This window comes from Anolis carolinensis, chromosome 1 (assembly GCF_035594765.1).
Source record: "Anolis carolinensis isolate JA03-04 chromosome 1, rAnoCar3.1.pri, whole genome shotgun sequence".
Lineage (NCBI taxonomy): Eukaryota > Metazoa > Chordata > Lepidosauria > Squamata > Dactyloidae > Anolis > Anolis carolinensis.
Window position 1 is genome coordinate 214,364,922 of NC_085841.1, and position 19,420 is coordinate 214,384,341.

The following is a 19,420-nucleotide window of genomic DNA, read 5'->3' on the forward strand; positions in this document are numbered from 1 at the left end:
ATCCCGGGAGCGGCTTGAGCGCCCGCTGTTAGCTCCAGCTCCTGCCAACCTAGCAGTTCGAAAACATGCCAATGTGAGTAGATCAATAGGTACCGCTCCGGCGGGAAGGTAACGGCGCTCCATGCAGTCATGCCGGCCACATGATCTTGGAGGTGTCTACGGACAACGCCGGCTCTTCGGCTTAGAAATGGAGATGAGCACCAACCCCCAGAGTCAGACATGACTGGACTTAACGTCAGGGGAAACCTTTACCTTACACTTAGGCAAGGAAAAAATGAAATGCATAGATGTTATGGCTGACACCTGGCTTGAAAAAAGCGCATGTGAAAAGGATCAAGGAGTCTTCGGTCAATATCACATTGCCATTCTAAAGTGAGCATTCCTGCTTTGCTATCGTTTGACTGCTTCCTGCAGAATTTTGGGAAATGGTGTTTATAGCAGGAGCTTTGGAATTCTCAGCTGTAGAGGTCCTCGGATTCCCTAAACTATATTTCCCAGAATCGTGCATGAGGCAGCCACACAATAGCACAGAGGGAGTGCCCGCTTAAGAACACTAATGTGATATCGTTCTTTGTAGACCACAAAGTAAAAATGACTTTTAACAGCTTAAAAAGCCAATGTGACTCTATGTTGTTTCAAAAGGAAGATAGTGTCAAAATCTAGGGAAATCATAGTCCCACTCTAATGTGCTTTGGTCAGACCTCACCTGAAATACTGTGTCCAGTTCTGGGCATAACAATTCAAGAAGGATATTGATATTGATAGGGAGCCCCAGTGGCGAAGTGTGTTAAAGCGCTGAGCTGCTGAACTTGCAGACCAAAAGGTTCCAGGTTCAAATCCCGGGAGCGGCTTGAGCGCCCGCTGTTCGCTCCAGCTTCTGCCAACCTAGCAGTTTGAAAACATGCCAATGTGAGTAGATCAATAGGTACCGCTCCAGGGGGAAGGTAACGGCGCTCCATGCAGTCATGCCGGCCACATGATCTTGGAGGTGTCTACGGACAATGCCGGCTTAGAAATGGAGATGAGCACCAACCCCCAGAGTCAGACATGACTGGACTTAACGTCAGGGGAAACCTTTACCTTACACTTAGGCAAGGAAAAAATGAAATGCATAGATGTTATGGCTGACACCTGGCTTGAAAAAAGCACATGTGAAAAGGATCAAGGAGTCTTCGGTCAATATCACATTACCATTCTAAAGTGAGCATTCCTGCTTTGCTGTCGTTTGACTGTTTCCTACAGAATTTTGGGAAATGGAGTTTCATAGAATCATAGAATCATAGAATAGTAGAGTTGGAAGAGACCTCATGGGCCATCCAGTCCAACCCCCTGCCAAGAAGCAGGAAATCGCATTCAAAGCACCCCCGACAGATGGCCAACCAGCCTCTGCTTAAAAGCCTCCAAAGAAGGAGCCTCCACCACAGCCCGGGGGAGAGAGTTCCAGTGTCGAACAGCCCTCACAGTGAGGAAGTTCTTCCTGATGTTCAGGTGGAATCTCCTTTCCTGTAGTTTGAAGCCATTGTTCCGCGTCCTAGTCTGCAGGGCAGCAGAAAACAATCTTGCTCCCTCCTCCCTATGACTTCCCCTCACATATTTGTACATGGCTATCACGTCTCCTCTTAGCCTTCTCTTCTGCAGGCTAAACATGCTCAGTTCTTTAAGCCACTCCTCATGGGGCTTCTTCTCCAGACCTTTGATCATTTTAGTCGCCCTTCTCTAGACGCATTCCAGCTTGTCAACATCTCCCTTCAACTGCGGTGCCCAGAATTGGACGCAGTTTATAGCAGGACCTTTGGAATTCTCAGCTGTAGCAGTCCTCGGGTTCCCAATACTATATTTCCTAGAATCGTGCAGGAGCCACCCACACAATAGCACAGAGGGAGTGCCTGCTGAAGAACACTAATGTGATATCGTTCTTTGTAGACCACAAAGTAAAAATGACTTTTAACAGTGTGATGTGGTAGCTTTAAAAGCCAATGTGACTCTAGGTTGTTTCAAAAGGAAGATAGTGTCAAAATCTAGGGAAATCATAGTCCCACTCTAATCTGCTTTGGTCAGACCTCACCTGAAATACTGTGTCCAGTTCTGGGCATAACAATTCAAGAAGGATATTGATATTGATAGGGAGCCCCGGTGGCGAAGTGTGTTAAAGCACTGAGCTGCTGAACTTGCAGACGGAAAGGTCCCAGGTTCAAGCCCCGGGAGTGGAGTGAGCACCTGCTGTTGCTCCAGGTTCTACCAACCTAGCAGTTTGAAAACATGCCAATGTGAGTATATCAATAGGTACCGCTCCAGCGGGAAGGTAACGGCGCTCCATGCAGTCATGCCAGCCACATGACCTTGGAGGTGTCTACGGACAACGCCGGCTCTTCGGCTTAGAAATGGAGATGAGCACCAACCCCCATAGTCGGACACGACTGGACTTAACGTCAGGGGAAACCTTTACCTTTACCTTATTGATAAGCTGGAACATGTCCAGAGGGGGACAACTAAAATGATCAAAGGTCTGGAAACAAAGCCCTATAAAGAGTGGGTTAGGGAACTAAGTATATTCAGCTTGAGGAAGAGAAGGTTAAGAAGTGATGTGATAGCCGTGATGTCTGAAAAAACGTTATATTTAGAAGGGGTTATTTTCTGCTGCTCCATAGATTAGCATATGGAACAATGGATTCAACTTTCAGGAAAAGAGTTTCCAGCTAAACATTAGGAAGAATTTCCTCATGACAAAAGCTGTTCAATGGTGGAATGTGCTACCTGAGAGTGTGGCGGAGTCTCCTTCCCCAGAGAGTTTTAAACAGAGGCAGGATAGCCATCTATCCTTGCAGTCTCTTTCAACTGTATGATTGTATGTGTTTTCAAATTCATTTCTTTCTATGAATTTTTTTGGCCATGATCAACCCTCCTATTCTGTTCTTCTGATGCCCCAGCACCACAGCACTGGAAAATTAGAATATCCTGCTTATTAGATGACATAGGAATACCCTGACATCCTTCACTGCAATAGGAATGGGGTCCCGGACATGTGGGCTCCAGCACTAAGGGGAAGGGCCACCTTTGGTGACCTCAAAGGGAATGAGACCATTTAGGATTTAGGCCATTGTTACTTGCCTTGGTAGAAAGGCAGTGTAAACATTTCCATAAGTGAAATAAATAATTGAAACATCAATACAGCTGCATACAGCTTCCTGGGGGATCTGTCAGAACCCTGGCTGCTGGGCACCAATAACCTTACACAGAGGCCAGTCTCTATCTAATATCTTTATTAAAGAAATATATAAAATCAATAAAAACAAGTGAAGAATATAGTTCAGAAACAGACCTTTCAAAAGAGGTCAAATATAGTCCAAAAATGTATTGTCCAATAAATGATATTAGAGTTCAAAGTTTTAATCCACTTGACCGAAACACACACTCTTGCCAAGCAATAGTGTGGGGAAATGTCAGAGTCTTAAAGTCCAATGAAGCTTGACAACAAGGCTGGAAATAAACTTGGTTCTTGGCTAGGTCCGTGACTGGAGACAAGGCAAAACGTGAAGCATGGAGCAGGGTCCGTGGTTAAACAGCAAGGCAAGGCAAGGCTTGAAACTCGATCCGGGAAGCAAGGAACTGGGGTTACGAAGTCCACACACGATCTCTCTCCTGAAGGTGATCAATTGACTCCGCAAAGAATCTCCCGCGCCAAACACCTATATTGGGTCTCGGTTTCCCGCCAACAAGTCTCTTTCCCTAGAGAACAAGAAGCGAAACCCAACTCTGTCCAGATGCAAGACTCCTTAGAATTTCCCAAGGGAAGCAGGCCTAATCAGTCTGTTGTTTGGCAGCAATCCGTGAACTCCTCCGTTGGGCCTCTCTAACTCCCCTGTCTCTAGAATAAGATTCCTTCCTGGGAAACGGAGGGGAGTTCTGCCCAAGGCCTGTTTTACTGAATTCTTGAGGGCAAACATCAACATCCGGCAGGTGAAGAGACTCCAGCTCTTGTTGAACCAGCGAAAACCCCATGTTTTTATCTTCATCTGCCACAATAGTACTAGGAACAGGACTACAAGGCCCATGAGGCATCACAGGATCGTACCCAGATGGTGAAGCTGGGGGACACCTGCTTGGACCCCTGGCCTTTGACCTGTGGGGTCCCGCAAGGTTCCATTCTCTCCCCCATGCTTTTCGATATCTATATGAAACTGCTGGGTGAGGTCATCCAGGGTTTTGGAGTTCAGTGCCATCTTTACGCAGATGACACCCAACTCTACTACTCTTTTCCACCAAACTCCAAGGAAGCCGCTCAGACTCTAAACCGGTGCCTGACAGCTGTGTCGAACTGGATGAGGGCTAACAAGTTGAAGCTTAATCCAGACAAGACAGAGGCCCTCCTGGTCAGTCGTGGCCCCAGTCGGGGTATTGGGTGGCAACCTGTGCTCGACGGGGTTGCACTCCCCCTGAAGGCTCAGGTCCGCAGTCTGGGGGTCCTCCTGGATTCATCTCTGGCGCTTGATGCCCAGGTGTCGGCGGTGGCCGGGAGGGTCTTTGCACATTTAAAACTTGTGCGCCAGCTGCGACCATACTTCGAGAAGTCAGACTTGGCCACGGTGGTCCATGCCTTTGTTACATCCAGACTGGATTACTGCAATGCTCTCTACATGGGGCTGCCCCTGAAGACGGCCCGGAAACTTCAACTGGTTCAAAGATCGGCAGCCAGATTTCTAACTGGAGCCGGCTATAGGGAGCACACAATGCCCCTATTAAAGCAGCTCCACTGGCTGCCGATAAACTGCCGGGCCCAATTCAAGGTGCAGGTTTTGATCTATAAAGCCTTATACGGCTCGGGCCCTACCTATCTCCGTGATCGCATCTCCTCCTATGAGCCAGTGCGGACCTTGAGATCATCCGGGGAGGCTCTTCTCGCGCTCCCACCACCGTCTCAAGTGCGGCTGGTGGGGACGAGGGAACGAGTCTTCTCGGCAGTGGCCCCCCGGCTCTAAAATACATTGCCAAAAGAGATCAGGCAATCCCCTACATTATCCAATTTCTGTAAGGAACTGAAGACCTGGTGGTGTCGGCAGGTTTTTGAGTAATTACATTAGACTACCGCCGATTTCTGGGCCTGAATATATTGCACAAGATTTCTCTAGCCTAAAATGATACATTTTAATATATTGGGTTTATGGTTCCTGTCCCCTTGATCAGGTCATGTAAGTGTTATTTATTGCTATAATTGTATTATTTTACTTTGCTTAATAATGTGTTATTATGTTGTTATGTAATTTTTGTGTTGTTTTTATGATTGGAAATTGCCCTGAGTCTCATCCGGGAGATAGGGCGGTATATAAATAGTTTTATTATTATTTATTATTATTATTATAAAAGGGTAAGTGTAAAGATCAAGAAAAATGACTGCAAGAAGAACAAAATTGACTGTTGGAAATCTCAATTTGGCTGCATCACTCAGTGATGTGTAAATATGGATTTTCTTGCATTTAAGTTAAGAAAATGGTCCTTTTCATAAAGACAGTAAAACAAAACTCTTAATACTTTACGGCAGGCAGCGGCGACAGCAGCAGCAACAGCATCAGCAGAATCAAAAGAACCGAGTGCTGGAGGAGGAATTGGTGGCCTTTCTGAAAGTTCTTCTGAAGCTTCAAAATTGAGTTCAAAGAGCGCCAAAGAACGGAGAAATAGAAGGAAAAAAAGAAAACAAAAAGAGCAATCTGGAGGAGAGGAAAAAGACGAAGATGAATTTCACAGATCTGAATCAGAAGACAGCATCAGAAGAAAAGGTTGCCGATTCTCTATTGAAGGGAATAGGTTAACACTAGAGCGGAAGCACTCTTCTCCCCATCAGGTACAGTGTTAACAGAGCCCAGAAATGTATATGGTAGAATATGTTGTTGCAAAGCTGTGGTCATATTAGAGGTGTGACGATACACTACCTGGTGAACTTACTGGGGACAGCAAAAAAATGACTCATTCATTACAGTAGAGTCTTACTTATCCAACGTAAATGGGCCGGCAGAACGTTGGATAAGCGAATATGTTGGATAATAAGGAGAGATTAAGGAAAAGACTATTAAGCATCAAATTAGGTTATGATTTTACAAATTAAGCACCAAAACATCATGTTATACAACAAATTTGACTGAAAAAGTAGTTCAATACGCAGTAATGTTATGTTGTAATTACTGTATTTACAAATTTAGCACCAAAATATCACGATGTATTGAAAACATTGACTACAAAAATGCGTTGGATAATCCGGAACGTTGGATAAGCGAATGTTGGATAAGTGAGACTCTACTGTACTACCGATTGGTGGTCCAAAAGCAACTGTGTTTCTAAAACATGAGAAGGAGAGACCATATATACATATGTGGTGGCAATGTAAATATGTATGTATTTTGGGAGAAGGTATTTAGAGAAATAGAAGCTATAATGGATAAGAAGATAGGAAAAAGTGCAAGTATTGCGTTGTTATCATTATATAATGCCAAGAATTTGAAAAAAAAACAGAGAAGGATGCAATAAACAATATGTTAACTGCAGCAAGGCTGTTGATAGAAAGGAACTGGAAAGGTAAAATAAACATACAAATAGAAGAATGGCATAAAGAACTATGGAAATTAGCAATAAACGATAATTTAACATGTAGTTAAGAGTTAGGAAAGGGGTATGGAAGGAAAATGACTTTGACGAGGTTTGGGGAAAATTTATTGAGAAGGGTTTAAAAGAAGTAGATGGGAAATTACCTCCACAAGAAGAAATGTTATTTTGGAAAGATAATGTAAATCGAAATGGCTCGGGGGGGGGGCACAGAGGTGAAAAGAAACAGCATACAAGATATATATATTTATATAGTTGTTGTCGAAGGCTTTCATGGCCGGGATCATAGGGTTGTTGTATGTCTTTCGGGCTGTGTAGCCATGTTTCAGAAGTATTCTCTCCTGACGTTTCGCACACATCTATGGCAGGCATCCTCAGAGGCTGTGAGGCATGGATAAACTAGACAAGGAAGGTAAATATATATCTGTGGAGAGTCCAGGGTGTGACAAGAGTCCTTTGTCAGTTGGAAGCCAGAGCTAATGTTTCAGTTAATCACTCTAATTAGCATTGGAAAGGTTTGTCTCTTGCCTGGGGGGCATCCTTTGTTCAGAGTCATTAGCCGTCCTTGGGGCTCCTCTGCCCTCAGAGTGTTGCTTCCCATCTACTGTTCTGATTTTTTAGTTCTTTAATACTGGTAGCCAGATTTTGTTCATTTTCATGGTTTCCTCCTTTCTGTTGAAGTTGTCCACATGCTTGTGGATTTCAATGGCTTCTCTGTGTAGTCTGACATGATAGTTGTTGGAGTGGTCAAGCATTTCTGTGTTCTCAAATAATATACTGTTTCCAGGTTGGTTCATCAATTTATATAGTTGATGCAATGAATTAAGAGTGAAATATAAGAGTATTGATGTATGGATGTATTTTAAGAAAACTAATTTAAAAAATTTAAAAAAGAGAGAGAAGGAGAGACCATTTTGGGATAGAGGAAAAGTGCGTCATAAGAGTGGTTAAAAGACCTGCTATCTATAACATTTTAATGTATTACTATGTGCTTGTTATGATCTGATCCCAAGGCTTGTTGTATCTCCAAGAATTGTGGTAGCTATGTAAAAACTTCAGTGCACAACCATATTTGGCTAGTGTTGTTGATATAAGAATCTCCTCATTCAACATATAAGACTAGTGTTTCCCAAACACTAAAGTACACAGAAATCTATAATATGTGTAAAGATACAGTTGTCCTATTACTAACTAATGGTAACAAGACAAATTATAATCCTTACAGGCGCATGAGTAATACATAAACACAAACTGTTTACAGCATTACATCAAACATTATATTCATGTTTGTATGTTTTTTTCAGTAACAGATAAGTATGTTCAATAACTGAGTACAACACTTTAAGTTCCAGTATTGTCCCTTTATGGTGTACATTATTTTTGCGCATCTCCAAAACATTAACTTACATGGGACTATGATAAATTTATCTAAAGTGTGAACCACAATATACAGTTGTTTACTCCTTTGAACAAGCATTTCTAAGACGTTTATCTATGTGGGACAATACTGGAACTTAAAGTGTTGTACTCAGTTATTGAACATACTTATCTGTTACTGAAAAAACATACAAACATGAATATAATGTTTGATGTAATGCTGTAAATAGTTTGTATTTGTGTATTACTCATGCGCCTGTAAGGATTATAATTTGTCTGTTACCATTGCTCTATTCTGTATATTAGTTAGTAATAGTGTTTCCCAAACTCTGGTTTTCCAGGTGTTTTGGACTTCAGCTCCCAGAATTGCTAATCATTGACAAGGTAACTGGGACTTCTTGGAGTTGAAATCCAAAACATCTGGTCAATAAGAGTTTGGAAATCACTGCACTGGATCCTTTTTACGAGTAGCTAACTGTGGAATATGGAAAATCAAAACGTCTGGAAAAGAATGTGTAAAGCAGATTGTGTGATGGGGAAATAGTTTCTTTGCTCCTGATGTTGGGAAGGTTGGGCTGAAAGATTTTGGCTAAGTGCTGTCTTCTCTTCTCTCTCCCTGCAGTCTTTGCTGAGCATGCGTGGCTCCCTGTTTTCCCCAAGGCGCAACAGCAGAACAAGCCTTTTCAGCTTCAGAGGTAGAGCAAAGGATATAGGATCAGAGAATGACTTTGCTGATGATGAACACAGCACATTTGAAGATAATGATAGCAGAAGAGATTCCCTTTTTGTGCCGCGCAGACATGGTGAACGGCGCAACAGTAACATTAGTCAGGCCAGTAGGTCATCCAGGATGCTGGCAGTGTTTCCAGTGAATGGGAAGATGCACAGCACTGTGGATTGCAATGGGGTGGTTTCCTTGGTTGGTGGACCATCTGTTCCTACATCGCCTGTTGGACAGCTTCTGCCAGAGGTGATAATAGATAAACCAGCTACTGATGACAATGTAAGGAAGTTTTAAATAGTCCAGGCATGGTGGCCTTTTCTTAATGCACCAGCCAGTGTGTCTACAGAATGGAATCCCTTGGGAATGATGATCCTTGGTTGGTCAAGCTGTGAATGCTCCTGCATCTTGTAATATCTTTTCTATACTAACAAAATCAAAGTTTAAGCCATAATATTTGCAAAACAAACAGTGAAAATCTATCTGGAGAATGTGCAAAATATATTGCTTTGTGTTTTATATTCAGAAAAACATGCTGGATCTTACTTTATCTGGCTATGAATTAATTCTTTCTGGCCAGATGCAATAAAATTTCATCTTACTCCACAACTTAGAGGAAGGTATAATTTTTGATATCATATGGATTCTGACACTGCCTTGGTTGTAGATAAATTTGACTACATTCTGTCTCGTGAACCTCATTACAACATACAAACAACGTGGCTAGAAGTTCTGGTTCCCCAAACATTGGTAAAATCACTCCAAAATTTCACTTTGTACATACATATGTATATATGTATACATATATATTAAGCATTTTCATGCATCTTTCAACCTGATACTATCTCCATCTTTGGCTGATAAAATAAGTATGAAATCTATTTGAGTTATCCCATTGACACAGTCACAATTCAAGCTGCAAATCTACATGCACGTATGTGCTATTACATATAGATAATATGTTTTCCTAGCTATCTGTATAAAAGAGGTGTGCTGATTTGAAGAAGCATGACAATGCTGGATTTTTGTTTCCTTTTTTGTTCATTAATTTTGAATGAGAAGCTTGCTATCCATCTTAAATGCAAAAGATAAGCAAGTGACATGCCACTTTCCCCCCCTCATCTTTCAGATTTTTTTCTTTATAACCTGGAATTTATGCTGTATCTCTATGTGTGGGAAATGCTCACAAGTAATTTATTTGGGATTACAGCTGATGACTGATAAGTTAAGGTCCTGGTGCTGCGAGCTATACTCTTTAAAAAGGAAGAGTATAGGGATGTTAACAATATAAAGCATAGCTCTCAAATGTAGCATGGTGGGGTGGAAATCAACATTTGGCAAAGCCTGGCATGCTGTCTAAGTTTGCAATCCTATGCATCATTACTTAGATCTAGACCCTACTGAAATCAGGTGTACAAGTTCAAAAGTATGGGTAAGTGGGATTTTACAAAACTAACACAAATAAACAAGGCAGTTTTAAACAAACTAACCTGAAACACTCATGTGATGTTCACTAAAGGTCACCTGGAACATATATACACACAAAAATGAGGTTATGAAGATGAGTACAGCATGTTTCTTACAAATCCTCTAAAAGTTTTTGAAATACCAGGTTGATAATACAATAAGCTATAAAACATTTGGCATGAGTATCTAAGCATAAAAGCATGATGCATGAACGCCTTCAAATCTACCGGTAGACATTCTTCATATAAACTGTAAATAATATCAGCTCCATTTGCAGAAAGATCTTATATTGCAATTTCCCTTTTGCAGGCCACAACCACAGAAACAGAAATGAAAAAAAGAAGATCCAGTTCTTTTCACGTTTCTATGGATTTTTTGGAAGACCCTACTTTAAGAGAAAGAGCCATGAGCATAGCTAGCATAATCACAAACACCATGGAAGGTATATATAGCAAGATGACTTTCAAAATGCTGAGTGTACTACAATGATAATTAATATCAGGGGTAGCTCAAAAAATCACATTCTCTAATCATAAGTCAGGGCACATCTACACTGGAGCTATAATGCAGCTTGGAACTAGTTTGGAAGTAGGAGCTGTGCAGGTGATTAGACTGATAGGCCAGGAACAATTCTGAGGCCAGGAAAATGTCCCCATAAACTACTCTGTTTTCAGAGCTCATGGAGCCCAAAAAACCAAGATTGCTGTGTGCATTGGGTCTGGGAATCGTGTGATGTTGTCCCCAGATCCAATTCACACAGGGCCCACACCTGGTAAGGTCCAAATTTGACCAGGTATCTAATTAATTCAGAACAAAGCAGGGAAATCTGAATTAATTCTCTTTTACGTCGTTTGGACGTCTCAGGTAAAAGTGCGACAGGTTCCGCATTTTTGGGCCTGTCTGGATGGGCCCTTAAAAAGAGTGTGTGTATGTATGTATGTATGTATGTATGTATGTATGTATGTATATGTATATGTGTGTAGATATGTGTGTGTGTGTGTGTGTGTGTTAAAAAATAAACAAAACAAATTGACTTCAGAAAACCTTTTCCCAGACAGCTAGAGAGTAAGTAAGGGACCAGAGACACTATTCAGCTTCAAGCAAAACTTTATTTATCTTACAATGTTAAAGATTGTACAATTTGGCACTGTGAGCATTCATAAAAGCTGACCATCAACAACTTATCACAGTGAATTTATGTAGTGTAAGTACAGTAGAGTCTCACTTATCCAACATAAACGGGCCGGCAGAATGTTGGATAAGCGAATATGTTGGATAATAAGGAGAGATTAAGGAAAAGCCTATTAAACATCAAATTAGATTATGATTTTACAAATTAAGCACCAAAACATCATGTTATACAACAAACTTGACAGAAAAAGTAGTTCAATACGCAGTAATGCTATGTAGTAATTACTGTATTTACAAATTTAGCACCAAAATATCACAATGTATTGAAAACATTGACTACAAAAATGTGTTGGATAATCCAGAACGTTGGATAAGTGAGACTCTACTGTATGTACTATGTGAAGATGTACATTTGGTCTGTCCTGAATTTCCATTATTCATATTCCATTGATAAACCCTGGACTCTTGTTTTATATGAAATAGAGAGGAAAAAACATCTGTCAACCAGATGAGGTATAATTTTATACTCCTGTATCATACCCCCCTGATTTTCAATTTTTCCAGACCAAAAAAAATTCCATTGTAACATTTTTTCATAGGAGTTTGTTCTAATCCCCTAATTGTTTCTAGTCTTTTCTGCCCCTTTTCCTGCCTTGCCCTCTTTTTGGTGCAATAGGGCTGTCAGAACCATATACAGGGCAGCTCCGCTTTGTGACTCCATCTTTAACTGAAATTATTTCAATGTGTGATGATGGAAGTAGCAATTTGTGAATTGTTCATGTCTGACTAACTCTCCTTTTTCTTCTTTTCATATTCTCAACCTTCTTTTGACATTCTATGTGATTCAGCCTTCTAGCATTTCCCTATTATTTATTTAAGGCTGAGCTTGTGAGAAGACCAGTTTTGTCTGGTCTTAGTTATTGTTTGGGGTAGCACTTTCTTTATTTGGAATATCATCATTGCACAGTTGGTTCTTCTTCATTTTTCTTTTAACAGAACTTGAAGAGTCCCGACAGAAGTGCCCACCATGTTGGTATAAATTTGCAAACATTTTCTTGATCTGGGACTGCTGTCCATGTTGGTTGAAAGTAAAGCACTTTGTGAACATAGTTGTGATGGATCCGTTTGTTGATCTTGCAATTACAATTTGCATTGTTTTAAACACACTGTTCATGGCAATGGAGCATTACCCAATGTCAGAAGAATTTGAAGGTGTCCTTAATGTTGGAAATCTGGTGAGTAACCAATTGTATATTGCATACTTAAATATTATTTGTTCTAGAGATATACAGTATTAGCAGCACTAATTTTGTTTCACTTTTCCATTTAAAATTAAAGGTGCTATATTGATTGTGATGGTAAGTATATTTGTTATCACATACAGCGGATGCTATTGTTGACTCATAAAATCTTGAATTCTTTTCCCAGGCTTCTCCACAAATAACAAAACACTATTCAGTGCAACAGTGAAGGAAACTGAATTTCTTAATTTAAAGAGCATATCTATGGGAAAGGATAATGGAAACTACTATAGTACAAACCACATACACACAGATACATACAGAGATATATACGATATAGTCATTTATTCCAAGGCTATGATCCTCTACACAGTTTGCTTCAATTTTCAAAGTCTACTAAAGAGTGCTTGTGCCTCATTAAATTACAATTCCCATGACTTCATACTATTGAGCCATGGCAGTTAAGCAGCAGTAATTCTACAGTGTCGATATATCCTTTATGTACTTCACAGAGTTAGTCCACATGTAGGAAGTATTCAGTATGCAGCCTCTACAGTTCTCAAAGAATTACCATTACATACAAGATGCTAATCATGTGGCCTTTGAGAGCACCTTCAATAAATTCATTTCAAATAAATTAGCTCACTGTCTAATAATTTGGAATTGAATGAACTAGGATATATGCTCCCAGAAAAACAAGATTTTAGTAATTAAGATGCACATACTAGATTTCTTGTAGGTTTGAACATCAGTGTGAGAATGAAAATCTAAACACCTATGGTTCTGCATTTTTCCAAATTGATAGTTTTCATTTTTTTTTCATTTAGGTTTTCACTGGAATCTTCACAGGTGAAATGTTTTTTAAACTGGTAGCAATGGATCCCTATTATTACTTCCAAGAAGGATGGAATATTTTTGATGGCTTTATTGTCACCTTGAGTTTGGTTGAACTCGGGCTAGCTGATGTAGAAGGACTATCAGTTCTCCGGTCTTTCAGATTGGTAAATTGTGTCCAATGAAATTTCTCTATTTCACTGCACAAATATTTGTATGATGAATGTCAAAATTGTAAAATGAACAAAGTGCCATTGCACCTTTTATACGTGCGAGTATAAATCCAGCACCTATTGTTAAGGATTCTTAAAGATTATTCATTGCAATATTAAATGCAAAATATTGATTTGAGGATTTATAAATTGTCTGTGTTTATACTGTTTCTGAAGATTCCTAAGGATTTTGTCCGATGCTGTTCCTTAATCCTGTGCAGGGTTCCAGTAGTTCTAACAGACCCCCACTTCCTTTGCAGGTTCCTGATCTGCTCCAGATTGCTAGATCATAATTTGGATTAGCTTAGGTTTGCCAGGGGGTGACAATGAAAGATGGGAAAATTACAAAAATAATTTATCTGATCATTCCACATACAGAAATTTCTGCTAAAATGCAGAGCCTTCCATCTGGATCAAAACAACATCAGTTATACCTCCCTTAACATTTCTTAAAGGAGCCCCGGTGGTGAAGTGCGTTAAAGCACTGAGCTGGAGAACGAAAGGTCCCAGGTTCAAACCCCGGGAGCGGCGTGAGTGGCCGCTGTTAGCTCCAGCTCCTGCCAACCTAGCAGTTCGAAAACATGCCAATGTGAGTAGATTAATAGGTACCGCTCTGGCGGGAAGGTAACAGTCATACTGGCCACATGACCTTGGAGCCCCCACCCTTTTAGCCTTCAGGAAAGATTTAAAAACATGGCTCTTCCGGTGTGCTTTCGGAGAGTAAATGTTCTATGCTACTCCCCCCCGATATTTATCCTCTAGACTGGTTCACTATCTGATGTCCCGTCCCTCGAGGTTTTATTCTGATCCCTTTCTCACCCAGAGTTTTAATTTTTAATCTAGTTTTTAAATGTAGTATTCATGCGGCCCGCTCGTGTTATATTGCTGTTTTGATCTTATGTTGTACTGTTTATTTTATGTAATGTATTATTTAATTGTATTATGTTATGGTTTATTGTATTGTCTTGGGCATGGCCCCATGTAAGCCGCCCCGAGTCCCCATTGGGGAGATGGTGGCGGGATATAAATAAAGTTTTATTATTATTATTATTATTATTATTATTATTATTATTATTAATGCCTTAACTCATAGCCCTCCCCGCAATCCCACCAACAACCTCCCCAAGACTTGTCTCTTATCCTTCTCCAAATACCTGCTGGCCGAAGAATGAACTATCTAGTTCATTACTGAATGGCAATTCAAGATATAGGAAAACTCCATTAATGTGTTGACATTAGTCTGGATTCATAGCACCCAAAAGTAGCTTTTCCAAACTTTGCAATTGTGAATAGTCTCAAATTGCAAAGCTTTAAACCAAATGGATATAGTTGAGCCTCATAAATTATGGGAAAGATCATTCCAAGACTCACTTGGTCTGTGGGTCTACTAGAATAGACCCTATAAGTTTTAAAATGCCATGTGTTTACTCACTAAGTTCTACTATTTTCCATTAAACATACTTCTAAGAAAATGTACAAAGAAGTCCAGATATCAAGTACGGTTTTGACAAGATGTAACTGGAAGTAAATGACGCAAAATAAGACACATTTCTAAATAAATGCTCTTTCAGTTCCATTGTTTTAAAAGTTCCTTTCAATTCAGTGGAAATTAGCAGCACCTATTTTTTCTAGCATTGAGCCCTTTGTTTCATCACTTTGCATTACACCTTACAAAAACATTTTGACAGTTGTTTGTGTGTTTGTTTTTCAGCTGCGAGTTTTCAAATTAGCCAAATCCTGGCCAACGCTAAATATGCTGATAAAGATTATTGGAAACTCTGTGGGTGCTTTGGGAAATCTGACCTTGGTCCTGGCCATCATTGTCTTCATTTTTGCTGTGGTTGGAATGCAGCTGTTTGGTAAAAGCTACAAGGAATGTGTCTGCAAGATTGCAAAAGACTGTGAGCTTCCACGCTGGCACATGCACGACTTTTTCCACTCTTTCTTGATTGTGTTCCGAGTACTTTGTGGAGAATGGATAGAAACCATGTGGGACTGTATGGAGGTTGCAGGTCAAGCTATGTGCCTTACTGTCTTCATGATGGTTATGGTGATCGGAAATTTAGTGGTATGTAATTTCCAAAATTTAAATATTTATTCTGAATCAGAACAATGTTAAGTCTAGCTAAAGAAATGGTAGTCTGTATTGTTCTGTAAGAGCTCTTAAAACACAGCTTCCAGGGAGAAATTGCTCATATAATTATCAGATATAGATTAGTGACCAGAAATATATTTACCAGCATATGTATGTGTGTGTGTGTGTGTGTGTGTGTATATATATATATATATATATATATATATATATATATATATATATATATATATCTCTCACACACCTTGTACCCGTAGGTGCATTATAGGATAGCTTGTGTTGTACGTCTGAAAACTACAAATCAGATCTGGTTGCAATAGATGAAGAGCTAACTGTAACCCTAAAATCTATGGCTATCAAGCTTCAAATAGGAACACTAACACCAGAGAGAGCAAAAATAGTATTGCCTCCTCAATAATCAATCAGTTACTTTTTTGACTGCCGAATCCACATGCTGTTTTGATTTCTGGAGACTATAATCTCTGCCTCCCCAAAGTAATTTTTCCAAGACATGTACTTATCTGAAAACTACTTTGAGATGTTTAAATCAGAAGTTAGCCCAAGGGGATTTGATTAGACCAAAGCTATCTAAACATTTCATGTTGATGACACACTTTTTAGATATGCATTATTTGCAATACCATAATTCAGTTTTACTAGCAAACCAGAGGTTGAACCAACTCCTCATAAGAGATATGGACACATACATATATTGTAATAATGAAAACTGTGGGGACACAACATAGGTCATGAAAATCATTCATATCTATATATCTATATGTATCTCTCTCTCTCTATCTATCTATCTATCTATCTATCTATCTATATATATATATATTGCATATTTCACATAGACGCAGAGGCCTCTCCTTAAGACAACTAGGTTTATGGCATGACAGGAATTTCTGGTAGGAGGTTGGAAAAAGAAAAACTTACAGCATTTTTCTAGGGGGGTGTATTATTATTGTTATTATTATTATTATTATTATTATTATTAGCTTTATTTATATCTTACCTTCCTCACCATGGGGACTCAAAGCAGCTAACATCTATCCTCGCTAAACAAGTTTAAAAAGAGCAATACTAAAATTTAAAAAAATTAAATAGTAATAGTATGGTGAATACACTAAAATGGCCTTTAAAACTCATATCCCACAAATCCCACCCATATCCCCAGAATGTCTATGTGTTGACATCCCCTTTTTTTCTTCAGAGCAGCCTACTGCCTGAACATCAGACATACTTTCTACATTTCCAATGGTAGGTTTGTGTATTGGGTTTAAGGTCTAGAATATATCTCAGATACCTTGCTCATATTATCTAATACATAATGGGCTACCCTCAACATTCCAATTTCAGTTGGGGTCATCTACACTATGGAATTGATGCAATTTGACACCACTTTAACTGCCATGGCTTAATGCTATGAAAGAATCCTGCCTAAACTCTGGAGAGCCATTACCAATCAGAGTTAGAAATAAGGTCCAATGGAAGGCAGCTTTATATATTCCTAATGTCTCCAGAGCAAAAAACGGCATCTTCCCCATCCCTTTTTCCTCCTTGTACAGGTACTGAATCTATTTTTGGCCTTGCTACTGAGCTCTTTTAGCGCAGACAACCTTGCTGCCACAGATGATGACAACGAAATGAACAATCTCCAGATTTCTATAGCAAGAATAGAAAGGGGAATTGCCTATGTGAAAAGAAAAATCCGCGAATTCATACAAAAATCCTTTGTTAAAAAGCAAAAAGCTTTGGATGAAATCAAACCCCTTGAGGAGCTAAATAAGAACAGCTGCATTTCTAACCATACCATGGAAATTGGCAAAGATCTGGATTATTTTAGGGATGGGAATGGGACTACAAGTGGCATTGGAACAGGTAGTAGCGTGGAAAAATATGTTGTCGATGAAAGCGATTACATGTCATTCATAAACAATCCAAGCCTGACTGTGACTGTTCCAATTGCTCTTGGAGAATCAGATTTTGAGAATTTAAATACGGAAGAATTTAGCAGTGAATCTGATTTGGAAGAAAGCAAAGAGGTAAGCCTTTATTTATTATTCAGTTTGGCTCAAATCATGATATGATGTATTTCACTGTGAACCCTTCTGGAATTAACCAATGTGAGATAGCTTATTGCACAGGAATTAGAATACAAAAAGATCTTCTAACCCAGAGAGAGCACGTGCATGCTTTACTTCACTGATACAGTTTGTCATCTTGGGTTCTGCAAATTCCTTTCTCATTTTATACACTATCTTCTCTTTTAATTGGCTTTTGCAGAAATGACTATGACTGCTAGATCTTTATGCCCAGAAAAATGAAATGTTGAGAATGTTGATATATTGATTTCATTTGGAATAAATTCATATAAACAGCTCATTCATAAACCACCAAGGGAGAGGGTTGCAAAAATATAACGTTACGATCATACGTTCACAATGTAAATTTTGTTCCTGGTGCTTCTTTTATGGTTCTCCTGGTACAGACTAAGCTTGTACCGTTCATGACTTTATTCAGAGAAGAGGATGGTTCCTTTTTTGATAAGAGTTAAGGTACAGTATGCACACTGACCTGTGGATAAATCAACTCAGGTTTTTAGGCTTTATTTTTGACAAAAAGTTCTAGACTTATACATGAGCACCTAAGGTGCATTCACTTTTAGAAGGGACAGAAGGAGCCTGTGTCAGATCTAAGGTAACAATCCAGTTATAGACACCATCCAGAGGGAGTGCAGGTGTGTGGTAAGAATAATGGGGAAACAGGAAAGTTTATTAGTTTATATGGATATGCGGTTAAATGCATCTCTGAATTGAGGGGGAGGGGTTCATGTGACTTAATATAATTCAATATAGTGGACACGTAAACATGGTATAAACAACTTTTTGTAACAAGTTGGGAAAATGTGTGGCTTTCGAAACGAGTTTCAGTTTGGATTAAGGACATCATCAGATGGCCCTTACAATGCCATGGGACAGCAGGAGAAATCGTTGAGCAGTGTCACACTGTGTTTTGTTACAGTCGGGTCATCATGGTGTCCCTTTCCACAATGTTTCCCTCCTGTCCCACAATTCCTCTTCACCTCCTCCAGCTTTTTTGTATTACCTGGGTCCCGTTTCTTTGCACTGCCTTCACAGAGTCCCCAGAAGTAGCCTTGCATCATATCATGGGTTCCGGAGGACTCCATGCTGGCTCAATGTGATTTTTTTTTTCATGTCAGGAGCACGAAAAGTGAGACTCTACTGTATCATGATTCCATCCTATATAATTTTGGGATTTGCATTTAGGGGAAAGGCACTTAGAATTCTCAGCCAGAGAGCTCCCCTCCAAATGACAAACCTCAGGATTCCATAGGATTTTTTTTTTTCGTATCAGGATCAACCAGAGTTGCTTCTGGAGTGAGAGAATTGGCCGTCTGCAAGGACGTTGCCCAGGGGACGCCCGGATGTTTTGATGTTTTACCATCCTTGTGGGAGGCTTCTCTCATGTCCCTGCATGGAGCTGGAGCTGATAGAGGGAGCTCATCCGCGCTCTCCCCGGGTGGGATTCAAACCTGGCAGCCTTCAGGTCAGCAACCCAACCTTCAAGTCACTAAGCTTTTATCCTCTAGGCCACCAGAGGCTCCACGGCTCAATGTGATGAGGACCCAAGTATGGATTCAGCCACAGTTTCTATTTTTTCCTACTATTTTCCCCCTTTATTCTCAGTTTCTCTTGCTGCAGACTGAGTTAAAAATGCAGATAGTGTTCAC

The 19,420-nt window shown here is 39.9% G+C and overlaps 1 protein-coding gene across 10 annotated transcripts in view; it reads left to right on the forward strand.

Moving 5' to 3' along the window:
* scn1a (sodium channel protein type 1 subunit alpha) overlaps positions 1-19,420 on the forward strand; it is a 157,289-nt gene that overhangs the window by 108,448 nt on the left and 29,421 nt on the right. For 5 of the 10 annotated variants that reach the window (XM_062969197.1, XM_062969201.1, XM_062969196.1 and 2 more), the window contains 7 exons: positions 5,537-5,836; positions 8,591-8,971; positions 10,466-10,598; positions 12,284-12,522; positions 13,356-13,529; positions 15,286-15,642; positions 17,235-17,711. In XM_062969197.1, coding sequence (XP_062825267.1) covers positions 5,537-5,836; positions 8,591-8,971; positions 10,466-10,598; positions 12,284-12,522; positions 13,356-13,529; positions 15,286-15,642; positions 17,235-17,711 — 2,061 coding nt within the window. Of the gene's footprint in view, positions 1-5,536; positions 5,837-8,590; positions 8,972-10,465; positions 10,599-12,283; positions 12,523-13,355; positions 13,530-15,285; positions 15,643-17,234; positions 17,712-19,420 lie in introns of those variants that run through there. The other 5 variants (XM_062969203.1, XM_062969202.1, XM_062969207.1 and 2 more) reach the window with 3 other exon arrangements.